At 32.8% G+C, this 23,387-nt stretch overlaps 2 protein-coding genes and 1 pseudogene across 11 annotated transcripts; 1 reads left to right on the forward strand and 2 right to left on the reverse strand.

The window, feature by feature from the left end:
- The first annotated feature begins 1,932 nt into the window (after window positions 1-1,932).
- Window positions 1,933-8,920, forward strand: LOC133693018 (type IV inositol polyphosphate 5-phosphatase 3-like). Of its 6 annotated transcripts, XR_009842038.1 has the most exons (13): window positions 1,937-2,223; window positions 2,366-2,480; window positions 2,598-2,657; window positions 3,474-3,546; window positions 3,746-3,850; window positions 4,418-5,243; window positions 5,690-5,874; window positions 6,071-6,179; window positions 6,319-6,485; window positions 7,341-7,575; window positions 8,003-8,150; window positions 8,361-8,415; window positions 8,609-8,920. XR_009842038.1 is itself a non-coding variant. In XM_062114211.1 (11 exons), the coding sequence occupies exons 1-11, from the start codon at window positions 2,191-2,193 to the stop codon at window positions 7,691-7,693; spliced, it is 1,944 nt and encodes a 647-aa protein (XP_061970195.1). In that variant the 5' UTR covers window positions 1,935-2,190; the 3' UTR covers window positions 7,694-7,760. The 6 variants fall into 6 exon arrangements, 1 of the variants encoding a protein (XP_061970195.1); XR_009842039.1 differs by having other exon boundaries at window positions 1,933-2,223; window positions 7,341-7,591; window positions 8,361-8,920; XR_009842037.1 differs by having other exon boundaries at window positions 8,361-8,920.
- A 2,227-nt stretch (window positions 8,921-11,147) lies between these two features.
- LOC133691541 (probable choline kinase 3) lies at window positions 11,148-15,471 on the reverse strand. Of its 5 annotated transcripts, none has more exons than XM_062112084.1 (8): window positions 15,361-15,471; window positions 14,645-15,024; window positions 13,659-13,780; window positions 13,381-13,576; window positions 12,585-12,702; window positions 12,188-12,235; window positions 11,579-11,679; window positions 11,148-11,494 (listed from the first exon to the last, which is right to left on the reverse strand). In XM_062112084.1, exons 2-8 carry the CDS (start codon window positions 14,993-14,995, stop codon window positions 11,348-11,350), a joined length of 1,083 nt encoding a protein of 360 aa, XP_061968068.1. In that variant the 5' UTR covers window positions 14,996-15,024; window positions 15,361-15,471; the 3' UTR covers window positions 11,148-11,347. The 5 variants fall into 5 exon arrangements, 3 of the variants coding, with proteins under 3 accessions (XP_061968068.1, XP_061968067.1, XP_061968069.1); XM_062112083.1 differs by lacking the exon at window positions 15,361-15,471 and adding an exon at window positions 15,131-15,322; XR_009841704.1 differs by lacking the exons at window positions 11,148-11,494; window positions 11,579-11,679; window positions 15,361-15,471 and adding exons at window positions 12,816-12,941; window positions 15,131-15,326 and having other exon boundaries at window positions 12,215-12,235.
- A 3,823-nt stretch (window positions 15,472-19,294) lies between these two features.
- Window positions 19,295-22,800, reverse strand: LOC133692972 (tryptophan aminotransferase-related protein 4-like; annotated as a pseudogene).
- Window positions 22,801-23,387: the final 587 nt, after the last annotated feature.

Below are 23,387 nucleotides of genomic sequence, written 5' to 3' on the forward strand. Positions count from 1 at the left end.
AAACCTCTTTGTTTGACTTCCATTATTACGAGTTCTTACTGCAGTTGTCAGACCTGATTTCAGTCTGATTATAAAAAATAAAGCTAAGTAATTGTATCAGTTCAAGTTCAATATTTTTTTTATTGAAATGATTTTATTTTTTAACTTGTTAAAATTCAACTAATCGAGCTGGATTAACTTTCCAGCTAATATTTTTTTTATTCAAATTAAAATTTGAACCAAATTAAGTTTTGAATTGATTACAAGATTTTTTCATTCAAGTTGGGCAAAATTTAATAACTAATGATTCTTATCCACACGGTTTCCCACCCCAATTAACAACCTGTTTGTTATTAAGTTTTAAAAAAATAAAAAATTTTAATTTTTATATTATTTCTATATGCTAATATTAAAAATAAAATTTAAAAAATAAATATTTTAATGTTCTTTTTAAAAAAATTAAAAAATAACCAATACTACAATATCAAACTAACTCTTAATCTTAATTTTATAGAATCAAGGAGTCACCATTTCATCAGCACCAACTTCTGATTTAATTTTATTGCTATATACTTATAAATTATTGTAAAACTTATAAATTCTAAGAGCACAACTTCTGTTTTGAAAAAAATTATTGTAAAATCGAGTTAAAATCTTGATTTAATAAAAAATGAAAATTTTTAAATTTTAACTTCCAAATTTTAAAAAAAGTTATTTTAAATCATTTTTTTTTAATCAAATATACTTTTAACTTAAAGTTATCTTAACTTATTACAAGTTATTCATGCTTGAATTGCGATTTAAAGTCAACGGTCGCCTTTCCCATCAACTGGGATCCAGTTCAAGATTTTTTTGGAAGTGTTCGGGAATGATACTTTGAAAAATCTAACAATCCATATTTATTTTTAATAGACACAATCTGTCGATGATAAAACTTTAAAGGAATTCCATGTACCTTTTATCTTTGATAAATATCTCACCTTTTAGATTGAATGTTGAAAAATAATTATTTTCATCTCTAACAATTTATTATTTCGAACTGTGTTCCAAATAATATTTTTTAAAAAAATTAAAAAAATTATTTTTTATATTTTTAAATTGTTTTGATGTAATTTTTTTAAAGATTATTTTGATATATTTTTAAATAAAAATATTTTTTTAAAAATTATATAAAATACTTTTTAAAAAATCATGATATTTAATTGATTCATGGTCGGTCAAGAAAAGAAAGGAGGCTCATGAGTTGATAACAAGTGAGAAAGCTCATGGCTGAATAATCATGATTATTCTAGATTCACTTTCTTTTCTACTTCTTAAAAGGGTATTAAGTGAAAAACAATTATTTTCAATCTCTAATAATTTATTATTTACAATCATGTTATAAATAATATTTTTTAAAAATTAAATTTTTTTTAATTTTTTTATATTTTTGAATTATTTTAACATGCTGATGTAAACATTATTTTTTAAAAAAATATATTATTTTAATATATTTTTAAACTAAAAAAAACTTTGAAAAAAAAAAACTTGTACCACACACCCCATCATCATCCTAAAAACAAAGATTTAAGACTTATATTCATTATATAGTTTATTATTACGAGGAGATGAAAAACATGCTCCATCTAATTAATTATTTGATTAAATAGTTAACCTAAATATATTATATATGAAACCTAAAATCTTGTATCGATTTAAAAATAGTTGAGATATTGAATTAAATAATAAAAAAAAGAACAATTTCTCAGCTTTTTCTTACTAATATTAAATTACAATTTACTTGTGTGTGAACATACGAACCAAAAGCATGCCGAACTCTATCCGAGTAAACTCACATGACAACATGAGCCGAAGCATGCCGGATGCCACGTGAGGGCATACTTTAATAATAATAATAATTATTATTATTATTTTCCAATGATAACCTCTAGTTTCTAAAGCAATCAATCTCCCAATTACCTTACGCGTAATTAAGCAGTCAATTTTCTAACCAGTAGTGTTAATTAATCCCACTACCGTTGCTTGGAACGAAACATGTCGTTAGGAATTAACTCTTAACCAGCCTACCTTCCTTCTCCTCCTCCCTCCCTCCCTCCATTTCTCTTCAGCAACCTCTACTCTGATCCCTCTCTCTCTCTCCGAACTCCTTGAAAACTTGCACTTCATTGCTTTCTTTTTGTTTTTAGTTCCTAACGTGAATATCCACAGACCATGAAGTATTCTAGGACGAAGCAGCAACCAGAGGTGACTGTCTCTCGTTTTCCTCTTTCTTTTCCCCTTCTTCTTTTCAATTTTGAATATTTATATGGAAACCTGAGAGTGAATCTGGGGCAGATAAGTAGAGCTGAAACGTGTTGTTCTTTGGGTTGTCGGTGCATATATACAGCTATTTTGGCCAAGAGTGGTGGTTCGTAAATTGCTAAATATCAGCTCCAAAGAATGCGATTACAGCGCCGACTCTGACGACGATAACGCTTCTGATTCTGCTTCCGATATCAATGGTAACACCAAAATCCCACACTCTCTGAATGAGAAAAGAACTGCTTGTCTTTCTGTTTTCTAAATTATTTTCTCTTGGCTATTTCTATGAAGAGATTTTTGGTTGTGTTTTGGTGCAGAATTTGATGAATGCTCGAGAGGATCACAATCTGGAAGTAAAAGAGGGGAGGATGCTCAAGGTGATCTCAACTTTATTTGCTTTTTATTGCTTCTTCTTCTTCTTCTTCTAAGTTTCAATTACTCGCAGCTGGACTCTTGGCGCTTTGAGTTTGACTAGTGTGTATATTGACTCTTTTCCATGATATTATCTCGAATTAGTTGCAAATTTGTCCATGGAAACATTTGATTCTTGAACATAGTCTAAACTGTGGCTTTGTATTCGGTTTAGAATTCTATTGATTCTGGGACGTTGAGATATTTTCTTCTTGTAGTCTGGTGGGATTGAATTTTATAGTTCTGGGGATTTAAAGATTTCAATTTTGGTATGCAACTCAAAGAATTCCATATTGATTCCTCATGTCTACTTTCTCATATAAGAGCTGTCAAGCATAATTGAAAATTGGTAAAGATGCCTGCTATTTCTTGACTATTAGTTGGCTGGAGGTAGGCACAGATGCATTTTCTATTACTTTATTTAAATATTCAAAGAAATCTTCTAAACCATGGATAAGGCATTGATTGTTTGATGTGACGGTCGTTTTGGTTTTCTCTTCAATTTTATGCTTGATTCAGATTTTGGTAGACCACTGGTGTGCCCGCATGGAAATATCATCATGACATCGGAATGAGTCAATATATTTTTCTCTCTCTACTTAGATGCAGCAGCCTTGTTTTGCGAATGCTATAAAAAGAGTTAGAGGTCGAGTCTTTCGTGGTTTGGAAGTTAAGCAGTCATGGCTGCTTCAAACTTGAGTCTGCATTGATGAGAAGTTTCATTATGCTGCATTGCCTTTTCATTTTGACTTATTTCCTGGACAAATGTTTTAAAACTCCAGATTCTATTCCAAGGATAAGGAGAAGATTGTCAGAGACATTTAGAGCACAGTATATAAACACAAAGGAAATCAGGTCCAATATCCTTCCCTTATATCCTGGTAACATAAGAGCAAACTCCAGTTACACTCATGCTGAATTTCTTCTTCTTCTTCTTCTTCTTCTTTTCCACTTTGTGTTAGCTGGTGCTTTCTTTGTTATTGAAAAAAAAAAAAAAATCAGTTTGGCCTCCTGTTAACTAAGAAATTGGATTTTGCCAAACTCCTTACCTCAGAATATGCGTTGGGACGTGGAATGTTGGAGGAAAACTTCCAAATGATGACCTAGATATCGATGACTGGATTGATACTGATGATCCTGCTGACATCTACGTGTTTGGGTAAGTGTTTCCCTGCACCTCGTCCAATACCAAACTCAGCATATCCATAGGTAATCTGCTATCTCTGCCACAATGCCAGCATAAGATCTGAACATTAATCTTCATTGATTCAATTAAACCTTGCTCTTTTGCTAAGAAACAATATGATCAATTTAAAGAGAAGTCTATATGTATAGAACTCAAGGAAATCAGAACTTTTAACAAAGGAAAGCGAGGCAACATGTTGATTTTCGAACTGTTATTGGTAAAGGCCAAAGAGGGAAAACAGGAGGTATGAACCCCTACTCTTTGGCACGAAAATTGAAATTGCCACCCATAATTAAACCTACTCTTAGCTGACATCTAAACATTAACATGTCAGTGAAGGTATATGATGTGGTTTTATATCCACTCGACATGACTCCAGCAATATAATTTACTTTTTATTGCCTCAACTTGTTGCATGTTGTTTGTTCTTTTCCATAAAATGCATAATTTTTCTTCCTGGTTCTGTCAATCCTTGTCTCAAATTGGTTCTCGTCCAAGTTAGTTCACTTGAGAAATAGGACAAATGCTTCATTTCTTCAGGCTTCAGGAGATTGTACCCTTAAACGCTGGGAATATCTTTGGCGCTGAAGACAGCCGCCCAATTCCTAAGTGGGAAAACATTATTCGTGAAACACTGAACAGAATTCGACCAGCAAGGACTAAGGTTAAATGTTACAGTGATCATCCATCTCCATCAAAATTTATGTCATCTGAAAATGTGCCCACTATAGAAGAAGAGATATTACTTGAAAGCGATAGTGATATTGGTGAAGAAATCCATCCCTTCCATGAAGAATCCAATGGATTTGATGAACTCAATGATAAATCAATTACAGGTGACATGAACTCAAATTCTGGAGTTCCAGACAATCAAATTCTGGATTTACAGAAGCAATTTTCTTCTCCAAAAAAACTAGATGGATTAAATTGCTTGCGGACCGAAGATTCTGCAGGAGATGTAGAAGCATCGGCAGCTCCTCAAAAATTAACTAGAATTCTTAGTAGTTCTGAATGGATTGGCTTGAGTTGGCCAGAGCCCCCTTTAAACTTGCTATCTCAGCATGTTTTGCAGAGACCAACTTCCTTCAAATCAATTAAATCATTTAAAGCAACCAATTCTTTTGGAGGATATAGTTCTTTAAAGTCAGTTTCAAGTGAAATAAAAACAAAATTGGCTTTGTTTGCCGAGCTTGACTTTGAATCTCTCATAAAACGGAATAGAAGATCATCATATGTAAGGATAGTGAGCAAGCAGATGGTCGGAATCTTCCTCACTATTTGGATTCGTAGGAGCTTGCGTAAGCATATTCATAACTTAAAAGTGTCCACAGTTGGTGTTGGTGTTATGGGCTATATTGGTAACAAGGTCCGTTTCCTAACCTAATTTTACTTGCATTTTGATCATTTCTTTTCAATTCAATCAGTTTGAAGGTTATGATATTGCATACTTTTGACAAGTGATAGTTCCTTTCATATTTAGATTAAATTTTCTTTCATGGTTTGAGCATGTACAGCTTGATAGAATTGGAAAACTAGTGATTCTCTCTGAAAAACTCCACTGTATTATCATTTGTTCGAGATTGCAAATCTCATTTTATAGACAACTTTATCAGATAATGAAATGTGGAACCTTGTTTCAAGAAAGCCAAATGCTTAATTATTACCCCTGATGTCTTGTATATGATATCATGCCTAGAAATTGGTGAAAATATTTTCAGAATTTTCATGTTTGAACTGCAAATATGAATTGCTTCTAATCCTTTTCATTTAAGGTAATCCTTCACATAGTATGACTGTTTTTCAAACTTTCAGGGATCAATATCAGTCAGCATGTCAATATATCAGACATTTTTCTGTTTTGTATGCACACACCTCACGTCAGGTGACAAGGATGGAGATGAACTCAAAAGAAATACCGATGTTCATGAAATACAAAGGAGGACTAAATTTCATCCCTTTTCCAGTGTTGGACTTCCTAAAGGCATCTATGATCATGAGTGAGTATATGGCATCTAAATAAAAATGCAACATGTCTCTGGGTGATTTGAGTGTTTTGGCCCCATATTTGACATCCTTCATACTTTTGAATTTTTTCTTTTCCAGCCTCCAGGAAAGTTCTTGTTGCTGGTTGTTTTCATTGTCTCTTTAATAGAAGATGATGTAACATAACACTAACCTTTATCACCTATGCAGACGAATTATCTGGTTAGGTGATTTGAATTACCGCATCAACTTGTCATACGACCAAACATGTGAACTCATCTCCAAAAAGGAGTGGTCCAAGTTAGTGGAAGGGGACCAGGTACCTTAGCAATTGTTAATTTTTTTAAGCAAATTATGCAATAAGAGATTGAAGTACTTTCCCTTGTGAGTGATTTTGTATGTTTGTGCGTGAATGTACTCACCTGCTAAGGTTTCTGAACCTTGAGTTATTTGTACAGCTTGTACGAGAATTAAGAAAAGGCTGTGCATTCGATGGATGGTCAGAGGGTATATTGGATTTTGCACCAACATATAAATATGAGATGAATTCTGAGAAATACTGCGGAGAAGATCCAAAGGTTGGAAGGCGTATTCCTTCATGGTATGATTCTGCAGTATTTGAGTGGTATAATAGCTTTTCCACTCATCTGCTTAATTCATTTTGTTAACTCGTCATCTGCATCTGTATATTTTATTGTGTTGTTGTAGGATTATTTATTCTGTTGAAAACAGCCCTTCACATGACTCTGTATTTAATGTTGCTGGGTTTAGAAGACTCCCCCACCAATTTGTTTGTTAGTTCATTCAGTATATAGGATTGTCAGAGGTTACGTGGTTTTTCTTTCTAGTTTGCTGTTCGCTCATCTTTTAGAAATGATGCTTACATTTGTGTCCGGGGCATGTTGTGGTGTTCTCTTTGTACACCTTTCGTTTTATTCTTTCTTTCTGAGGCTAAAGTTTTTTCTTATGCACTTAAGATACATCCCCAACAGCTTTATGAAAACATACCAATGGATACACAAGCATTCCGAATGGTTGAAACTGCAGTGCCCAACTTGGGTTATTTAGTGGCCATCCCAAAATGTGTCTTCTGTCAATCATTTGGTGAAGATGCTGGAAGATGACAATGTAAAGTAGAGGAATGGCTATTGTATTAACACAAAATAAGTTGCAAATTACTCAACCTTGAATGGAATAAATATCATCATCCCCTCCCTGCATCCTTTCTCCTCATGTAAACATTCATTTTCTTTTCCATCCTCTAGATTTTTACCATTAATGTGCTTGCCGTCACAGCCACCATATTTCCGATCCTCCAGAGAAAATTGAACATGATAGATTTTAGAATATTATTTATGTAAATTTTTATATTATACCAGTAAATGCTTCAACTCTCAGTTTTTTGCTTAATAGCACCTACCTAATTGTGTGATTATCAGTTTCTTCTATGAATTATACACCAATGTGCACTATCTTTTAGGTGTGATCGCATCCTTTCATATGGAAAGGGAATGAGGCTACTGAACTACAGGAGGAAAGAGCTAAAACTTTCTGATCACCGGCCTGTGGCTGCCACATATATGGCTGAGGTTGAGGTGTTTTCTCCTAGGAAGCTACAGAAGGCGCTCACATTCACAGATGCAGAGATTGAAAATGAGGAAGTTGTGGCAGGCTTGGGAATTGATGTTAGAATAAGCCAGTTGAGATTGGAGCAGGTGAGAACTAAGCCATGTATGTGAACTGCATAAGTGTTAATGGGTTAAATCTATGTAGGTCTTAAGGGGTGCAGTATTAGCATTTCTGGGTGCGACGTATCCAGGGAAAGAAATCTAGAATTTTCACCTTAATCTTACACGTGAAAAGTTGTTAAATGAGAAATGATGTTGCTTCTTCTTCTTCTTCTTCTTCTTCGTGCCCCTGAACTAGAGACCTTATGCTGCTGGAAGACATTCAATGAACTCATTTCACAGCATTGTTATTCATCTTTCAGCACTTGTGGTGTTTTTATTGAAGTTGTCTCACTCTGAAAACTATTACTTGTTCACAATTTAGATTGAAGTGTAAATCCTGTCTCTTACAATTTCTAAGAGAAGTTAATGTTGGTGCGAGTTCAATTATCATTCCATATCTTTCTTTTTCTAGGACCCTGTGTATAGCAGGCAAATCCAGCAAGCGTTTTAGATTACACGAGTCACCGGGGCAGGTTTTGGACAACTATTGGAAGTTAGGCGACTTTGATGCTGGATTCTGGCTCCTAAAATCTGAATGATGCACGAATGGGCTCACTTTGGTGAGTGCAACTTCTGTTTGTTTTCTTGTTGAGGTTGGCCACAGTTAAAATGGTACTCATGTTCTGAACTTGAATCGGTACCAGTCTTGTACTTTAAAACCTCAGCTAGGTCTCACCAGCCATGAACAAGATTTTGACTGAATGTGTATTTGTCGTTGTGGTAGTTGTTGCGGTTGTGGTTTGATCATAACTTTTGCGCAACTTTTGCAGGATATTTCTTGTTGGGAGCATTTACGAGGAATACCCTGTCATGAAGGGGCTGGAAGTGAGATCCTGAGAACTATGCTATTACTACTCTACCTTATGTTCATTCATTGATTTGTAATTTTTTGCATGATATTGTGTACTGAACTTCTTGTGTTACTGTGTTCAGAGTAGGAGTTTATATGTTATAGAGATAAAATCATATATAGGAGTTTAATTGTAACTTTTTTTTTTAAATCACGGACACACTCCAGCACGCGAGCCACGGGTGAGCATCCACTCTCAAAAGCCAAACCACGGGAGAGAGCCTATCAAGTCGAGGTTCTAGTTGACCGCACATTTATATGTGGGTTGAGAAATGCAACTGGTAGGATTCAAAACAGGAATATTCTCTCCTCCAAGTTAACTTTTTATCACTTGACTATCGCCAACTGAGTTACTAGCTCACTTGCTATTATGCATGTTGTTCATACATGTTCAATGATGCAGGTTACATGTATCAAAGATTAATCCATTGAGTTTATGCATATTTTTAATGTTATAAAAGAAGAGAATAATTGCATGTTTTTTAGAGTTGCTGCTGCTAGGTATACTCGTGTTTACTAACCTTCTGTAAACTGGAGAATGAAGGTTTTGTTGCTATCTTCTACGTAGCAATAGCAGTAAGTGCCTGATTTACCTTTGCATAACTTTGTTCTCTGCGTTCTGGAATTGATTGCCTCAAGCTCAGTGCTCCATTTTTACTGCGCGCTGAAGCTCTCGGGTGGAATGCTATTTTAGTTATTGGCATAAAACATCAGGAAATTGTGTGGAGGGATCTCATATGGGCATAATGTATCATTTCGTCATTTATTTTAGTCACCTTTCTAGTTCTTTTGTCGCTACAACGTTACCTGATGAATTTCTTTCTTCTCTTTCGGCTCTCGAATTTTGTTTAAAGCTTTGTGTGCCACAGTGGTGGATGCTGATCGTCAAGGAAGATTTTTAAGGCAATTGACCGCCTCCGTTAAAAACATGAGACTGTAATGGTTATTTGACGAAAAAATCTGATAAAATTAAATCTGATAAAATTGTAGTTGCCTTCGTGATCAATTAATCAAAATATTGAAATAAAAAACATAAGGTCAAAGATTAAGTTGGGTTTGACTACAAATTCAGGTGGGTTTTTATGAGCTGCATAGCAAACGATATTTTATTTAACATTGTGAAAAAAATATATTAGATCATTTCGGTTTGATATGCTAAATTTAGAGGAATAATATTGAAAAAAAAAATTAAAAAGTTAAATCAATTGATTCAATAGTAAAGGATGAAATTGAAAAAAAAACTCAATTTTTTTTTAAATAAACTTTAGTTAACTAACTAAACTCTCGATACAAGTCATATATGTTATTAGATTTAATAAAAAAAAATTTCATAGATAATTTTTTTAACAAACTTATATGATGATAAAGCATATGTGATGTTTTTTTATGAATTATTTTTTTAAAAGGAAAAATAACCATGATAGTTACGTGAGATTGAAATAACAAAAACAAATCATTGATAATAAAGAGTAAAACTATATTTTTCTTTAAATTTTAAGAAATAAAGGTCATTAATAATAAATAGGAAAATTGTAGTTTTTCTAAATAAGGGACAAAAAAAAAGTTTTAAAAAAATAATAAATTAGATATCGTGGCTGAACATATCGAACTTGTGATCCGAGTCTTGAAATTAATTTGGTTAATTTTTTTATATATAAATCTATATCTAAAAATTTTTTTCAAAAAATAGCTCAACACCACGGGCTTTTAGCCTAACACATTGAGCCTTTAGAAGAAACAATCTAAAAGCATGGGCTTTAAAGCTCATACCCACATGCATGGATTTATTTTTCAAAAAAATTTAAAGGGGTGAGCTCCCTTTTTATTTTTTATTTTTAAAAAAACTAGGTAGACAATACATTGTCTTCCAACCTTAGATTCCATCTATAATAGTGGTAGTTATAAAATCAAAGCTATATATTTTTAATCCAACAAACTTATTTTTCAACTTGTTATGAGATTCTTTATTGTCATTGTTACAGCTGAATACTTATCGAACTCCCAACTAATTTGTCTCAATGCAGTTTAGCAAAGGAAAATTTGAAGGCATAGAACAGTATGCTCGAAACAAGCGAATTCAAGTTTGCAACTTTTGCATGGTAGAGCTTCATAGATCCTCTCCAGTCATGAATTGCTTGGATGTTGTGATTCTGTGGATATCACCTGCATTCTTGATGCGCATGCTCTTCTTTGGTAGCTTTTTGATATTTTTTAAATTGGTTTCCAGATTTAGGTTTAGAAATTGACTTCACCCTGGCCATCACGTTTATTCTTCGGGCTGTAAAGCCAACCAAATAACAGTGTCCGCGCCTTCCTCGACCGTTGAGCTTTCCTGCGAATCTGGAATATCGTAGTTATTTGGTTGGCGGTTTACAGCGCAAAGAGTAGTTGACATCAGATGCATTGTATTTCGATAGAGCTGAAGCTCCCAAGCACCTGATGTTTTCTGCTACCAGAGGCTATCATTCATCGATCAACTACATTGAGGCGGATCTTCATTCCATGTCGAGATTTTCTTCTTGAATTGATATAACCATAGCTGGACAGTTCAGTGCTTACAACGAGATTCTGTTTTCAGATTGGTTTCAAGTCAAATTTGAAAAGGGAAGATAACTTCAGTTGGAGTGGCGATGAAAGTAATTCTCCTCGTGTCTTCACGACTTGTTGCCGTGGTGGCATCATAATATGAGTGTATTTTCTGTCTTCATAATCACAAAACGTCTATCTGCATCTTATTATGTACAATAGCGTAATCTTTTTTCTATAGAATTACACTTTCTGTTTGCAAAATAACATCTAGGCAAGCATATACCGTAACACAATTACAGAAGCTGTGAATCGGATTCTGCTCTGAATAAACAGCCATGCGCTGCGTTCCTACACAGATTTGACCAGGGAGTACCCTTATCATCTATCGTACACTACATATCCATCTACATGGTTATCAGGGGCTTTATCAGAGGATGCCAAGAGCTTTTGCTTTCTCATCCAATACTGCTGAAACCTCTGCCTAGCATACTCCATATAGTCGAACTCTATCTTGTTAACATGGCCCTGCAACAAGTAGAAACACATTCCATGAAATCTCTCACGCATGCTTGTGAATGACAAGGATAAAGCAATATGCTGGATGCTTACCGAGATTATTCCCCATAATCCCCAAAAGACATGGCTTGCCAGAGTGTACTTTTCCACTTCTTGAAGTAGTAACTCCGCTTCATCTTCCCTGGGTTGCTTCCCTGCATGAATGATGGGGATTTGCCACAGGAAAATGAGATATTCATATAATTTGCAACAAGCAGACAGCAGAGCATTGTTCTTTCTCCTTATAATTCAATTACTCACTAATATTTCATAAAAAGAGATACAATAAATCATAACGAATTTTACTAGACATGCTGCTGTCGAAGTCATTGTGCTCCATTTCTCAAACATTACTAGAGATGGTCAAGCGTGTCTATTAATGGTATCTTGATGACCTCAGTGTAGACCTACTCTTTCCCATTCTATTACCAATCAATAATTCATGGTTTCAAGGACAAATTGGAACAACCATGGTCAAGCACCGTTAGCAACAGTGGTAAGCTTTTGCAAACCTAAGCTTAGAAGAAAACAGGGTTCATGCCAGCATGGTTTCTTTTTTATTTTTTCATGTTCAACAACATATAGATCAATCAGACACTTGGGGATTTAACTCCTTTTCTCATAAAATTCAAATTTAAATGAATAGGAAATTTATAAACTAACCTGCAGAACATAGATACGCATGGACAAATCTGTGGCGCTCCTCTAATTCTGTTTGCAGATGCAATTAAGAAACGCAAACTAATTAGTTGGGAGGATAAAGAATAGTATAGATCACAATATACAAAGGCTCCTTTTGGGAACAAACGTGGCCCCGAACAGCATTTCACATAAAATTAATTTTTTTCCATAAATTTTTTTTATATATATAATTTTTTAATCATTTTAATGTGCTGATGTTAAAAATAATTTTTAAAAAATATTATTTTATTATATTTTCGAATAAAAAATACTTAAAAAAAAACAACCATAATCACACTTGAAACACCCTCTGTAATGAAAAACAGGTAAAATTTTGGACAGCAGAATCAAGGACAAGAAAATATGACAAGTTGCACACCTGGGTATTTACTGTAGTCCAAAATATGTGGCGTCGCGGAATGATAATTTGCTACCATTTCGCAGAAGTGATTTGCAATGTCATATGCAACAGGATTGAAACTTGCATACTCATAATCCTATAAGAGAATGAGCAATTTATAAGAAAAGGAATACTTCTTATCAACAAAATCCCAAACATCTTGTCCTACAATCGCATTTCAATAATCATCAAACTGAGCAGAGAGCCAACCTAACAACAAGGCATCCACCAAATAGCTTAGCAGTAATGCTTCAAGATATTGACAGAAAGCAAGTGTAAAAGGGAGGAACAGAGCACTTTCAAGAACTGTTCATAGAATCCTGGCAATTGAAAACCCTAAATAAATCATGAAGTACATTTTTAATCAAGGATTGGATGGCGACTTTTTCCAAGTATATAACTTGAAAAGCGACGAGAATATGATAAAATAGAATAATTCAGTCATGAAAATAGAAAACGGCCTTGTAAATATCATCAGGTATCACTTGAATGGAAGAGGAGTGATACCTCAGGAAAAGGCAGACCTGTCCACTTCTTATTTTTCATTTTTTTTATATGATTTGTGCAGTTGACAACTTCTGCTGCAATTAGTTAACAGTAAAATGCACTGTCACCATGCACATGTCGTTTGCAAATTCTTTCAAAAAGAGTTTCAAGCTAAACCAGATGTTACTATACGTTTTCTTGGAATTGGGATATGTTATGCCAGTTAACTCCAAAAGCAATGATATTGTATGAACTTACATAATGCATTTCACAGAACAAGGAAACTTACTATTAAGGTGATTGATCTTGTCTCTTCGTCAAGCATTATGTTACCATACTGTAAGTCATTGTGACAAAACCCCATATCTAGATAGTCATGCGACAGCTCCTTCTCTAGCATATTGATCTCATTTTCTAGACTATCCAGGCAAAATTCTTTCACATCTTTAGCTGAGCACATGCTTTTAGCCTGAACCAGCCAGCCCCTAGGGAATTCCAGAAGAAAGGCATCAGATACATTCAATGATAAAAGAAAATACTTTTGACTTCCTTATCATATATCAATACCTCATCCTGTTCCAGAGGAGTATAGTCCTAGGACCAGGCATCTCAAGATCGTGGAACTCTCTCATCTTTGCAGCCACCAGAGCAGATATTTCATGGTCACGAAGATCAGCAGCTGATAGTGTCTGGACAGCCCACCAGGAAAAAGACGAAAATAAACAGAATATCAGCTGATAGTGTCTATCTTAGCACTGGTTTCCTAATAATTCTTGATTGGACTTCACTATTTAGTCTATTATGAAGACACAATTTAGAAGCTCTAATAGCTGAAATCTAATCTAAGAAGACCAACACAAGATTCCAAGCCATACTTCAATCTAAAATCTAAAAACTAACAGAATCACGAGCAGATTAAAAAATTTCTATCAGTTGAGCAGCTAATTTACGATAATACGTCGAATTCGGGCTGAAGATAAGCTCTTTACAATTCGTTGTGTGAATTTGCTAGTCAAACTACGGAGCTTGTTTCTATTAATCCCGAGAACACATAGCAATTGCTCCCAAATCCAATCATGCTACAACATATACTGCTGGAAACAGTATCCATTTGACTCTGATCCCATACTGGAAATATGAAATGTTGCTGCAAAAAATACAAGTAGATATGGGAAAATCCCAAAATTCATGGAAGTTGAAAAACACGATGAGACTACAGTACTGTACATAAGAGCCTGGTTTTAACCTCTAATGACTAATCCAACAGCTTTACTGGTGATTGACTTTTGAGAAAGAAGGTCAATATCCCACGGAACAGGGCTCTGAAACTCCATTTGTGTCCCTTCGTTTAGTTCAAAGGGCACTTTTAGAACCTCCAGGGGCAGAAATGTTCTTCAACAAATTTATGTGAAGCAGGAGTGTACTTAGCAAACGAAAGAAAGAAAATGTATAATCATGAAGGCAATAATTTATTCATGCCAACTGGTAATAAAATAGAATAATTGAACTTCAAAATCACCATTAATTTAAGGAAGAAGTTCAATTTCACTTACTCTAGCATGAATAAACTCTTCAACCCTTCCATCAGCAAACCGGCCAAGAAGCCTAGGGCCTTGTCCATGCTTCGACATGCACTCAAAAGTCCTAATCTCATTATCCCTGTTGAAAAAAGCTTCAACGCCTTCACCATAAATCCGAACCAATATATTTCGATTAAGATTACCACACTTTGTAGGCCAGATGATCCGGAAAACCTCATTAGTCATAGCCCCCTTCAAAGGCACCACCTGCAATGCTTCCATGTCATCTACTACGTCTCCCCACTCAGATCCTACTGATCGAAGGACTCTCTTTAGCTCATCTGGGAAACCTCCTTCGATGAATCCATTTGTTTTCATGACCATCTTTGTAGCAAAAAGCTACGAAGTTTAACCTGCAAGAAAGATTGATAACTGGAATCAACTCCGGTCTTTTCAACTTTCAGATAATCGCAGTCCAAAACAAATCAATAAAACCAAAAACAAGAATCTAAACAAAACCTTCAAGAAACACGAAAGAACTGATCAGTAAAGTAGAAAAAAGAAATCCCAAGAAACAGAGATAAGGTCCAGGAAAGTAGCAAGAAATGGAATGCAATCCAAAGATCGTTGAAACTAAGAATTTATAGCGCAAATAAAGGAATACCCACTAATTAAATATTGCATTATTATATTGGAAAGAAAGAAAATGTAATTATTAATGTATTTGCATATCAGTATGTATAACGTACATTACATTTATTTTTTCTGCTAATACTTCAAGAAAGTCGCGCGTAGAATCTGAATGGATTGCGTGTGAGATTCTCGGTGACAGTCGCACACGGAGATTTGGATCCATGAAACAAGCGAATCATGATCTGACACGTGGTATAACTGAACTGAATCTTCTGTTGCCGATTTTAACTGCAACGCGGAGACTTTGTTTAATGGTGAGGTACGGCAGAAAAGGACGGTGACGGTCCTAGAGCGAAATCAAAAGTCAACGTATTAGCCCATTGACAATATGACACGTGTTGATTTGTCTTTGTCAATGATGAGCCCGTTCGAGATGTAGTTTTCTCGGATTCAGGGATGTATTTAGTAATAGAAAATAGTTTTTTATTTTATTTTCTTTTTTCAAATGAAAAATTGGATAATATGTTTATTTGTTAAAAAATAATTTTTTCACTGAAAATCAAATATACATTAAAATTACAACTATTTTTCATAAAAAATCATAATTTATAATAATCATCTTAATATTTTTTATTTATGATAATTTAATTGTAGAATGTTAATTTTATTAAATTCAAGTTAAAAATTATTATAAAAAAGTATATTGTTAACTAAAAAAATATTATATTATATTTTTAATAAAAATTAAATTTATGATACTAATTAAATATAAAAATCAAAAAATAATTTTAATTTTTTACAATACTAAAAAGTACTTGTATAATAATTTTAATTTTTTATAAAAAAATACTTGTATAAAAAATACTTTTTAGCAAAAAAAAATTAAAATTTAAGAGAACATGATGATCACCTTCCCAAACAGATCTATTATCAGAAAAAATATGTGTTGTTAGCAAAATAAATAAATAAAATCCATCCAACGGACTTTTAAAATGAGTGAAATGAATCGTGGAGGAGATGATGCCTAATGTTAGTGCTCAATAGCAAAGAGGAGGGATGAAATGGAAACAAGGGAGATGAAAGTGAAGGGATTTGATCTCTGTTTACGTGAAGATGGGAAATGAAGAGGAGGAGATCTAGTTAATAAAAATATATTTTTAAAATAAACAAAAAAAAAAGTTGGAGGAAATAAATATTTTGATAATTTCCTTCATGTTTTCTTTTAAACAAAGAGAGAATGAGAAATTTTTTTTTAATTTTTCTCTGTTAAAGAATTATATAAATCATATCTTGGGGTCTCACTTAATAGTTTAAACTTAACTTTTTAGCTTAAATATTTATGTTGAAATGATTTTTAACATGATATCAGAGTCTTATTAATCAAACAGTCACGAGTTTGAATTTCACAATTACATTCTATTTGATAAAAATTAAACACAAGCTAATATGAGTTTATTCAAGTTTCAAGTTTAAAGAGTTTTTATTTAAAAAGACGTGTTGAAGAAATATATAAATCATTTATTAGGGTCTCACACTCTCACCTAACAATTTAAATTTTTTTAACCTATGTTTTTAGGTTAAGATAATTATTTAACATTCTCTGCCACCTTCCATTCATATTCCTCGAAACTAGAAAATAACTTAGAATGTTTGTAGTTTTGGTATGCAATCTTGTTTAGGAAAATCTATAAAAATATCAGTAAAGGCATTGATTCTAAGATATATCTCCTTCTCATTACATTATAGTCCTAAACAATTGTGATTATGAGACTAGATCCTTAATTCATCAAAAAAAAAAAAGAGTTACATGATACATAAACATTAGAACAAGACTACTTGATCTGGCCCAACCAAATTGTTGTAGACAATCATAATATTAAGATATTTTAATTAGTCCTTTAATATGATTTCCATGTACGTTATTTCAGGCGAGCATAGAGGAAAGAATACAAATAAATAAACTTAAACATCCATGCCTGTTTGAAAACACGAATTTCCTTAGAAAAAGTTACAAATTAAATACCCACTTGCGATTTTAAAAAGAAAAGGAAAAGGAAAGAGAGAAAATCCCAAAACTTGCATCGAGTCAATCCATGGTATTATTTAACTTCCAAGGTTCATATATGAGAAATTTTACAGTGATCGGAGAATAATTAAGTTATATTTATTAGTTATTTTTTTAGTATATTAAAAAAAATAGTTGGACAAAAATATATAGAAAATGAAAACTCTAAATAAAAATATTCTTATCAATTTTAGCCGATCATGGATTTTATTATCTATTTTCTGCCACTATTTGTCTTATTTTCAAATAAAAATTTAAAAAATAATTAATAAAATACTACTCGTAAAGTTTTCCATAAAAATAATTAATATTCTTGTAGCATATATACGCTCAACCAGCAAAGAAACAACTATTTTTTTCTACTCGTGCCCAACCTTCAATGCTAGTCAATTCAATATATATTAGATTTAAAAACTGAAGGAAACAAAAGAAAAAAGAAGGCAAATCATATTGGTTAGAAGTAGGCTAGCTTGTGTTATTCCTCTTATTAGTGGTGAAGTATGCTTATGTTATTTTTATTTTATTAATATAAATGTCCGAATCATTTGTATATATTTCATTTAATCTTATAAATCTTAAAATTAATAATTATATAAACCTCTAATATATTTATAATATTTCTCTTTATGTATGGTGGGGTGTAGAAGAGAATAGGAACTTTGATTAGATTAAAGGAAAATAGAGGCACTTACAATGGTCTTAAGAACCCTAAACCCTACCACCATGCCAATGCGCCCCCCACTGCAACTTCAAGGGTTCCTTCTTTTGACCACAGAGTACCATCGAAAGGTTTCCATCGTCTGCTTTTGCATCTCCATCATTCTCCGAATATTATTTTCAGACAAAATTCACTTTAAAAAATCAATTTTATTCGATCAATGCTAAGGCAAAGGCCAATAATTAAAGAACATTTAATAATTATGGCATCCATCGATCGTGCTTATCCATTTGCATCAGCTGTCATCGCTACAAGGAGCTAGTCGACTTCATCTGAGTCGTCGACACAGAAAAAAAGAGAAAAAAAACTTCCTTTTCAGCCTGGACTCTTAATTTGTGCGTGTAAATATCATATTGTGTTGACTTTTTAGCATTCCTTTTATAGCCGGACGATTGCACTATTAATTAATACACTAATCTTATATATATCATTTCTCAATTAATGATTATATGAATTTTAACTACTATTTTTGTTCAAGTACACTACTGTTTTCGAAACTCCTAATTAAATGCTTACCTCCAAACTCAGCTAATTCCTTCGTTTTTGTTGACACTTACTAAAGGAAAATTATGAGTTATTATACCAACTGATCTCAGTTTTTATCAATCGAATATATGAACTTAATTTTAATCTTTTGTTTTGGTACACCAATTTTATTTTATTTTTCCTATCAAGTACGTACTTTGATATATAAAAAGAATCCATTTTTTTTTCATTCATGTTGCAATCACATTATATTCATTTATCTTGTCAAAATAATAAATATTCTAATTATATTAATAATTTATTTTTTAGTTTTAATTAATCGTAAAACAGTTTTTAACCTTTAAGTAAATAACTTGCCATCGATGAAAAGTGTTTGTGTTTTAAGAAATATTTTGTTTTCATTTTATAAAGTTTCAATTTAATTTAAAATATTTTTATTTATCAAATATAATCTTATTTAAAGGGTATTTTTACTAAAATAACCTACATTAGAAAATCAAGTACTAAAATATAATCAACATGACATTGAAAAAAAGTTAGATAACCAATGTAGAAAAATTAAAGAATAAAAAAAAAAAAAACATTGCATAAATCTATAGTGTTTCTCCACTCACAACCCACAATTAAACATTTATAAGTTATTTGAAACTAATTTTTAATTATAATTGAATTTATTTGTAATATTTAATTTGAATTTAATTATTAAATAAATTAAATTTATATATTTAAAAGAGATGTATATAAATTGGTCCGGATAATTATATTAAAAAAAAAATCTATGCTAAGTTAAGGTCACATCCCCGGCATGGCATATATGCACCTGGAGTAGAAATTAAAGATCACAAGCATCACAAAATAAAGTAAAAACATCTATGCAAGAATTGGGCTCCTGGGAAGCTGTATCCTTTCTAATCAATGATTAGATATCTAATTAATGATTAGATATTGATTTGTAATGCTGCGTTGGGATGATCATTGCGGGTTCTGATATCCATGTTATGCATATAACAGAAAAATCATTTTTTTACCTAATGTACCAGATCCAAAACAAATTTGAAGTTAAATAATTTATTAAAAATAAATTAAAATAAATTATAAAATTTAATTAATTCTTGATTAAGACAATGTTGAAGCATGATATTAAAAAAAAATTAATTGAAAAATAACATAAAAAATAACCTGAGCCACTTCGGATTAACATGTAACTTTAATCATGAGACCGCGATAACTTTATAGAAACAAACCAAAAAATAACTTGGTCAGCCCATGTTAACATATTAAACACGGACCCGTGAGACTAAAATAACTCAATAAAAAATAAATCAAAAGAAATTATAAATCATAATTCTATTTAACGATAAAATTAAAATATATATATTTATTTATGTTTTAATTAGATTTTGTTTTCTTTTTACAGCAGAGGTGGACAATTTTATTTACACCAAGTTTAAAGGGAGAGATTTTTGTTCCTACGACTGCATGATCCATTAATTGACCAGGATCCAAACGGCGTCCAACATCAAATGCCATTGATATATTGATTTTGCTTTCATTTTCTTCAAAACGTCGGTTCTTATTTTTCTTCAAGCACTACTAAAGTTTCCATTCGTTGAAGTAATAAATCGAAATCATCTTGGCTCTGGACAAGGCTTAGACGCACGAAACGGCTTTCCGCGCCAAACAAGCTACCTTCGCGGCCAATGATATTTGATGTTTTGAGGACTTCAAAACAGTTTTTATCTTCTTCCTTTTCGCACTTCAGCCATGCAAATGCTGCAATAAATTAATTAGTCCTGTAAAATGGTAGCGTTGCATGAAGCATGAATGAAACAAGTTCACCGGTGAGAATTACCTGGAGAAGGCGCCCGGAATATTTTGGAAAAAGAACAATTTTGATTCTCAAGATCTTGGAGAGAAAATCGTTTTGAAATCGATAAGATTTTGCTCAGTTTTTTCCACCGATTCCTCATTGCTTCATATCCGAAGTCGAACATTTCCCTTCCTTTTTCTTCAAGGACTACTTTTAGAAGCTTCAAAACTCGCAATTGAGTTTCTCGAGGGACCCCATGTGTACTTAGACTCATATATGCTAGCATTCTTCGGTACACGGCCTCATTCTTTATCAGTGCCCACCTGTGGAAAAGAAAGAAAATGAATTATCATCAAGACATTGCTAAAAGATGCAGATTTGGTGCCACACACCAATACTCATCTTGTAGTTTTTTTTGTTGAAAAGTTGCATATTACTGCTTAGTGCGTGCTAATAATCTGGGTTCATGTTGGAAGTCTACTTGGCAATTCTTCTTGGTGTGTGGCACCAAATCTACATTTTTTAGCTACTATTTCGTTATTTTTCCATCACATTTGCTTCTCTTAGCTGCTATTTATTTTTTTGTTTTTTTGGGTTGTTCATCATTTTATTTCATAGATCTGCTAAACTTGCTGTAAGCAGATTATCTATGTTTTATATGTCTTTTCTGTCAGATCTTGGCGTATTCTAATGCAATATTATACTTCTAAAAAAAAAAGACATTGTGGATTATTTACATTGGAAGGCATGGAAAACAGTATTTGTGGAAGAACAATTTGCAATTTTACTAACACACAATGGAGTTCTGATATATGCTTACCCGAATCTACTGCCAGCATGGCCGGTGAGCTTAGAGATTGTAAATACCATGAGGTCTTCATCAGCTGGAACTGGGATTGGTGTAAAATGAGGCCAAAAGTAGGCAAGATCATGAATTGTCTTTACTGATGGTCCTTGAAGAACTGCTTTCTTTAATTGACCATCAGGATTGTTTGGTGAAGTCACAAACTCAATATAATTGCTCAAGGAATCCATATTGTCTTTCCACATTGAAGTTTCTCCACTAAACTTGTAATTATTAGATTCGAAGAACTGTGTTTGCTCTCTATAAACCTATTAAATATAAATTTTATCCATGTCAATTGTTAGGATGTATGAAATTAAAGTTATATATATAAATAATGGAAAGTTGTGTTTGTTTACCGGGGAGTTGTGTATATTGAAAGTTTACTTGAAATAAAGTTGTGTCTTTTTCAAAAGTTAAGGTAGACAATTTTGACAAGGTTTTTCAAAAATCTTTTTATATATATATTTTTTCTGTCAAAATCCCTTGCTATTTTTTTTATAAGAGTAACATGTAAATTTTGACTTGTTGTTTATTTTTAAAAATAAAAAATTAAGTAAGTTTGAGAAATAATATTTAGCACACCACAAATATATAATAAATTATTTTAAGCCGGATAATTAAGAATCTATACCTTCAACTTAATTTATATTCTATCAATAAATAACAAGTTGGTTTTCTTCGTGATTTATATATCTATCATGTTTTGTAGAAACCAAATCATGAGAGAAAAAGGAATTGAAAGTTAGTTTACACGTTATATATATATATATATATATATATATATATATATATATATATATATATATATATATATATAGAAATCAGATCATATCACACTGAAAAGGAAAAGGTTAAAGGATTCCAACACTCAATAATAACATTAATTAGTTAGGCCTAAAAGAAAAGGACAACATCATATATTATATATAGTTGATAAAACTCACCGGGTAGTATGGGACTGAAGCTACAATCCTTGAAGGGGAAGATGGATAATCATGGGAGGAAAGAGAATGCACAGCTGCATTAAGAAGTTGGGTCGCCCCAGCACCAAAAATCATGTATCTTCCATCTGTGTTAGCATTTCCTACAGTAGCATGAAGTTTTCGGATGTGCATCTCGAGTTCTTTTGAGATGAGAGAACAATCATTGAATTCGTAGCTCATACGATGCCATCCTGGAACCACAACAGCACTGCTAGCTGCATGCTTCAGCCAGAAGGGCTCCAAGAACATGGGATCTCCACTGCAACCAACAATGCATCAAGATGTTAATTAGAAAATATATTTTTGGTAACTTTGATAGATGATATGAGATCTAGAGATTACTGATGAGTGATGAATCACCTGTCTGCATCCACCACACAATCAGGAACAAACTCTGCGCAATCAGAGCCTTTAAAGCAAGCATTACATTCACAAATGGGCTTGCCAATACCAGCACCTAAACTATCTAAGAATGCCCTTCCGTGGCCTGAGCAAGAAATAGATGCAACTTTTTCGGCTTCTTCTGCCGCCAACTTTGTCCATCTTTGCTCCCATCCACCACCAAAAAACAAATTGATCATTAAGACATTAAGTGTTATTGAACAAATTAGGAAGATCGTATAAGTAATGCTTTGAAACTTAGTCATCTAATTTCTCGATTGATTCTTAGACTTAATTGTAACTTTGCAGCGCATGAATCTGTCACATATATATACTGGTCGTATTGCTACAATATTACCAGATCGAGGACTATGCATAACACGGTTTAAGTGGACTGAGTCCGTAGTAACAAAGAAAGATATACATATACAAATGAAGGGCCAATAAGAATTAATCATCAATAAACAATGGCCTGCATACGAGAATCTAATTAACAAAGACTCATACTTGTTCATTGAATGTTCACAAAAGGACAACGTGTATGTTTAGAGGTCGTTTTGATCATCAAAAAGGGCATATAATCTTTCAAAACTGTTAGAATCCAAAACCCTAGCCAATAAGGAGGAAAAATTTCCCCCCAATTCTTTAATCTTGACATGGATGATCTACATTGGTCAGAAAGATAGTACTCTTGGCCGTAGAACCAAGAGAAGACAAGTACTTGCTCGTTCATTTCTTTTATTCCAAATTGGCCGCAGAAAACTACCACGTGGGCCATATATAAAAACATTGTATAAAACTGGGTTGACAATTTGTTTACGCAGGGTTAATTTCTTTTATTGCAAATAGGCTG

The sequence above is a fragment of the Populus nigra genome, chromosome 4 (assembly GCF_951802175.1).
Source record: "Populus nigra chromosome 4, ddPopNigr1.1, whole genome shotgun sequence".
NCBI lineage: Eukaryota > Viridiplantae > Streptophyta > Magnoliopsida > Malpighiales > Salicaceae > Populus > Populus nigra.

What these genes read in the sequence shown, in the direction of transcription:
- LOC133691541 (XM_062112084.1), bottom strand. Translation starts at nt 14,995, where the DNA reads ATGGTCATGAAAACAAATGGATTCATCGAAGGAGGTTTCCCAGATGAG. An exon ending in CTCCTCTGGAACAGGATGAG is followed by an intron (nt 13,577 to 13,658) that starts GTATTGATATAT and finishes GGAATTCCCTAG; the next exon opens with GGGCTGGCTGGTTCAGGCTA. An exon ending in CAAGATCAATCACCTTAATA is followed by an intron (nt 12,703 to 13,380) that starts GTAAGTTTCCTT and finishes ATTCTCTTATAG; the next exon opens with GATTATGAGTATGCAAGTTT.
- LOC133693018 (XM_062114211.1), top strand. Translation starts at nt 2,191, where the DNA reads ATGAAGTATTCTAGGACGAAGCAGCAACCAGAG. An exon ending in GGACGAAGCAGCAACCAGAG is followed by an intron (nt 2,224 to 2,365) that starts GTGACTGTCTCT and finishes GCATATATACAG; the next exon opens with CTATTTTGGCCAAGAGTGGT. An exon ending in GGAAGGCGTATTCCTTCATG is followed by an intron (nt 6,462 to 7,340) that starts GTATGATTCTGC and finishes ACTATCTTTTAG; the next exon opens with GTGTGATCGCATCCTTTCAT.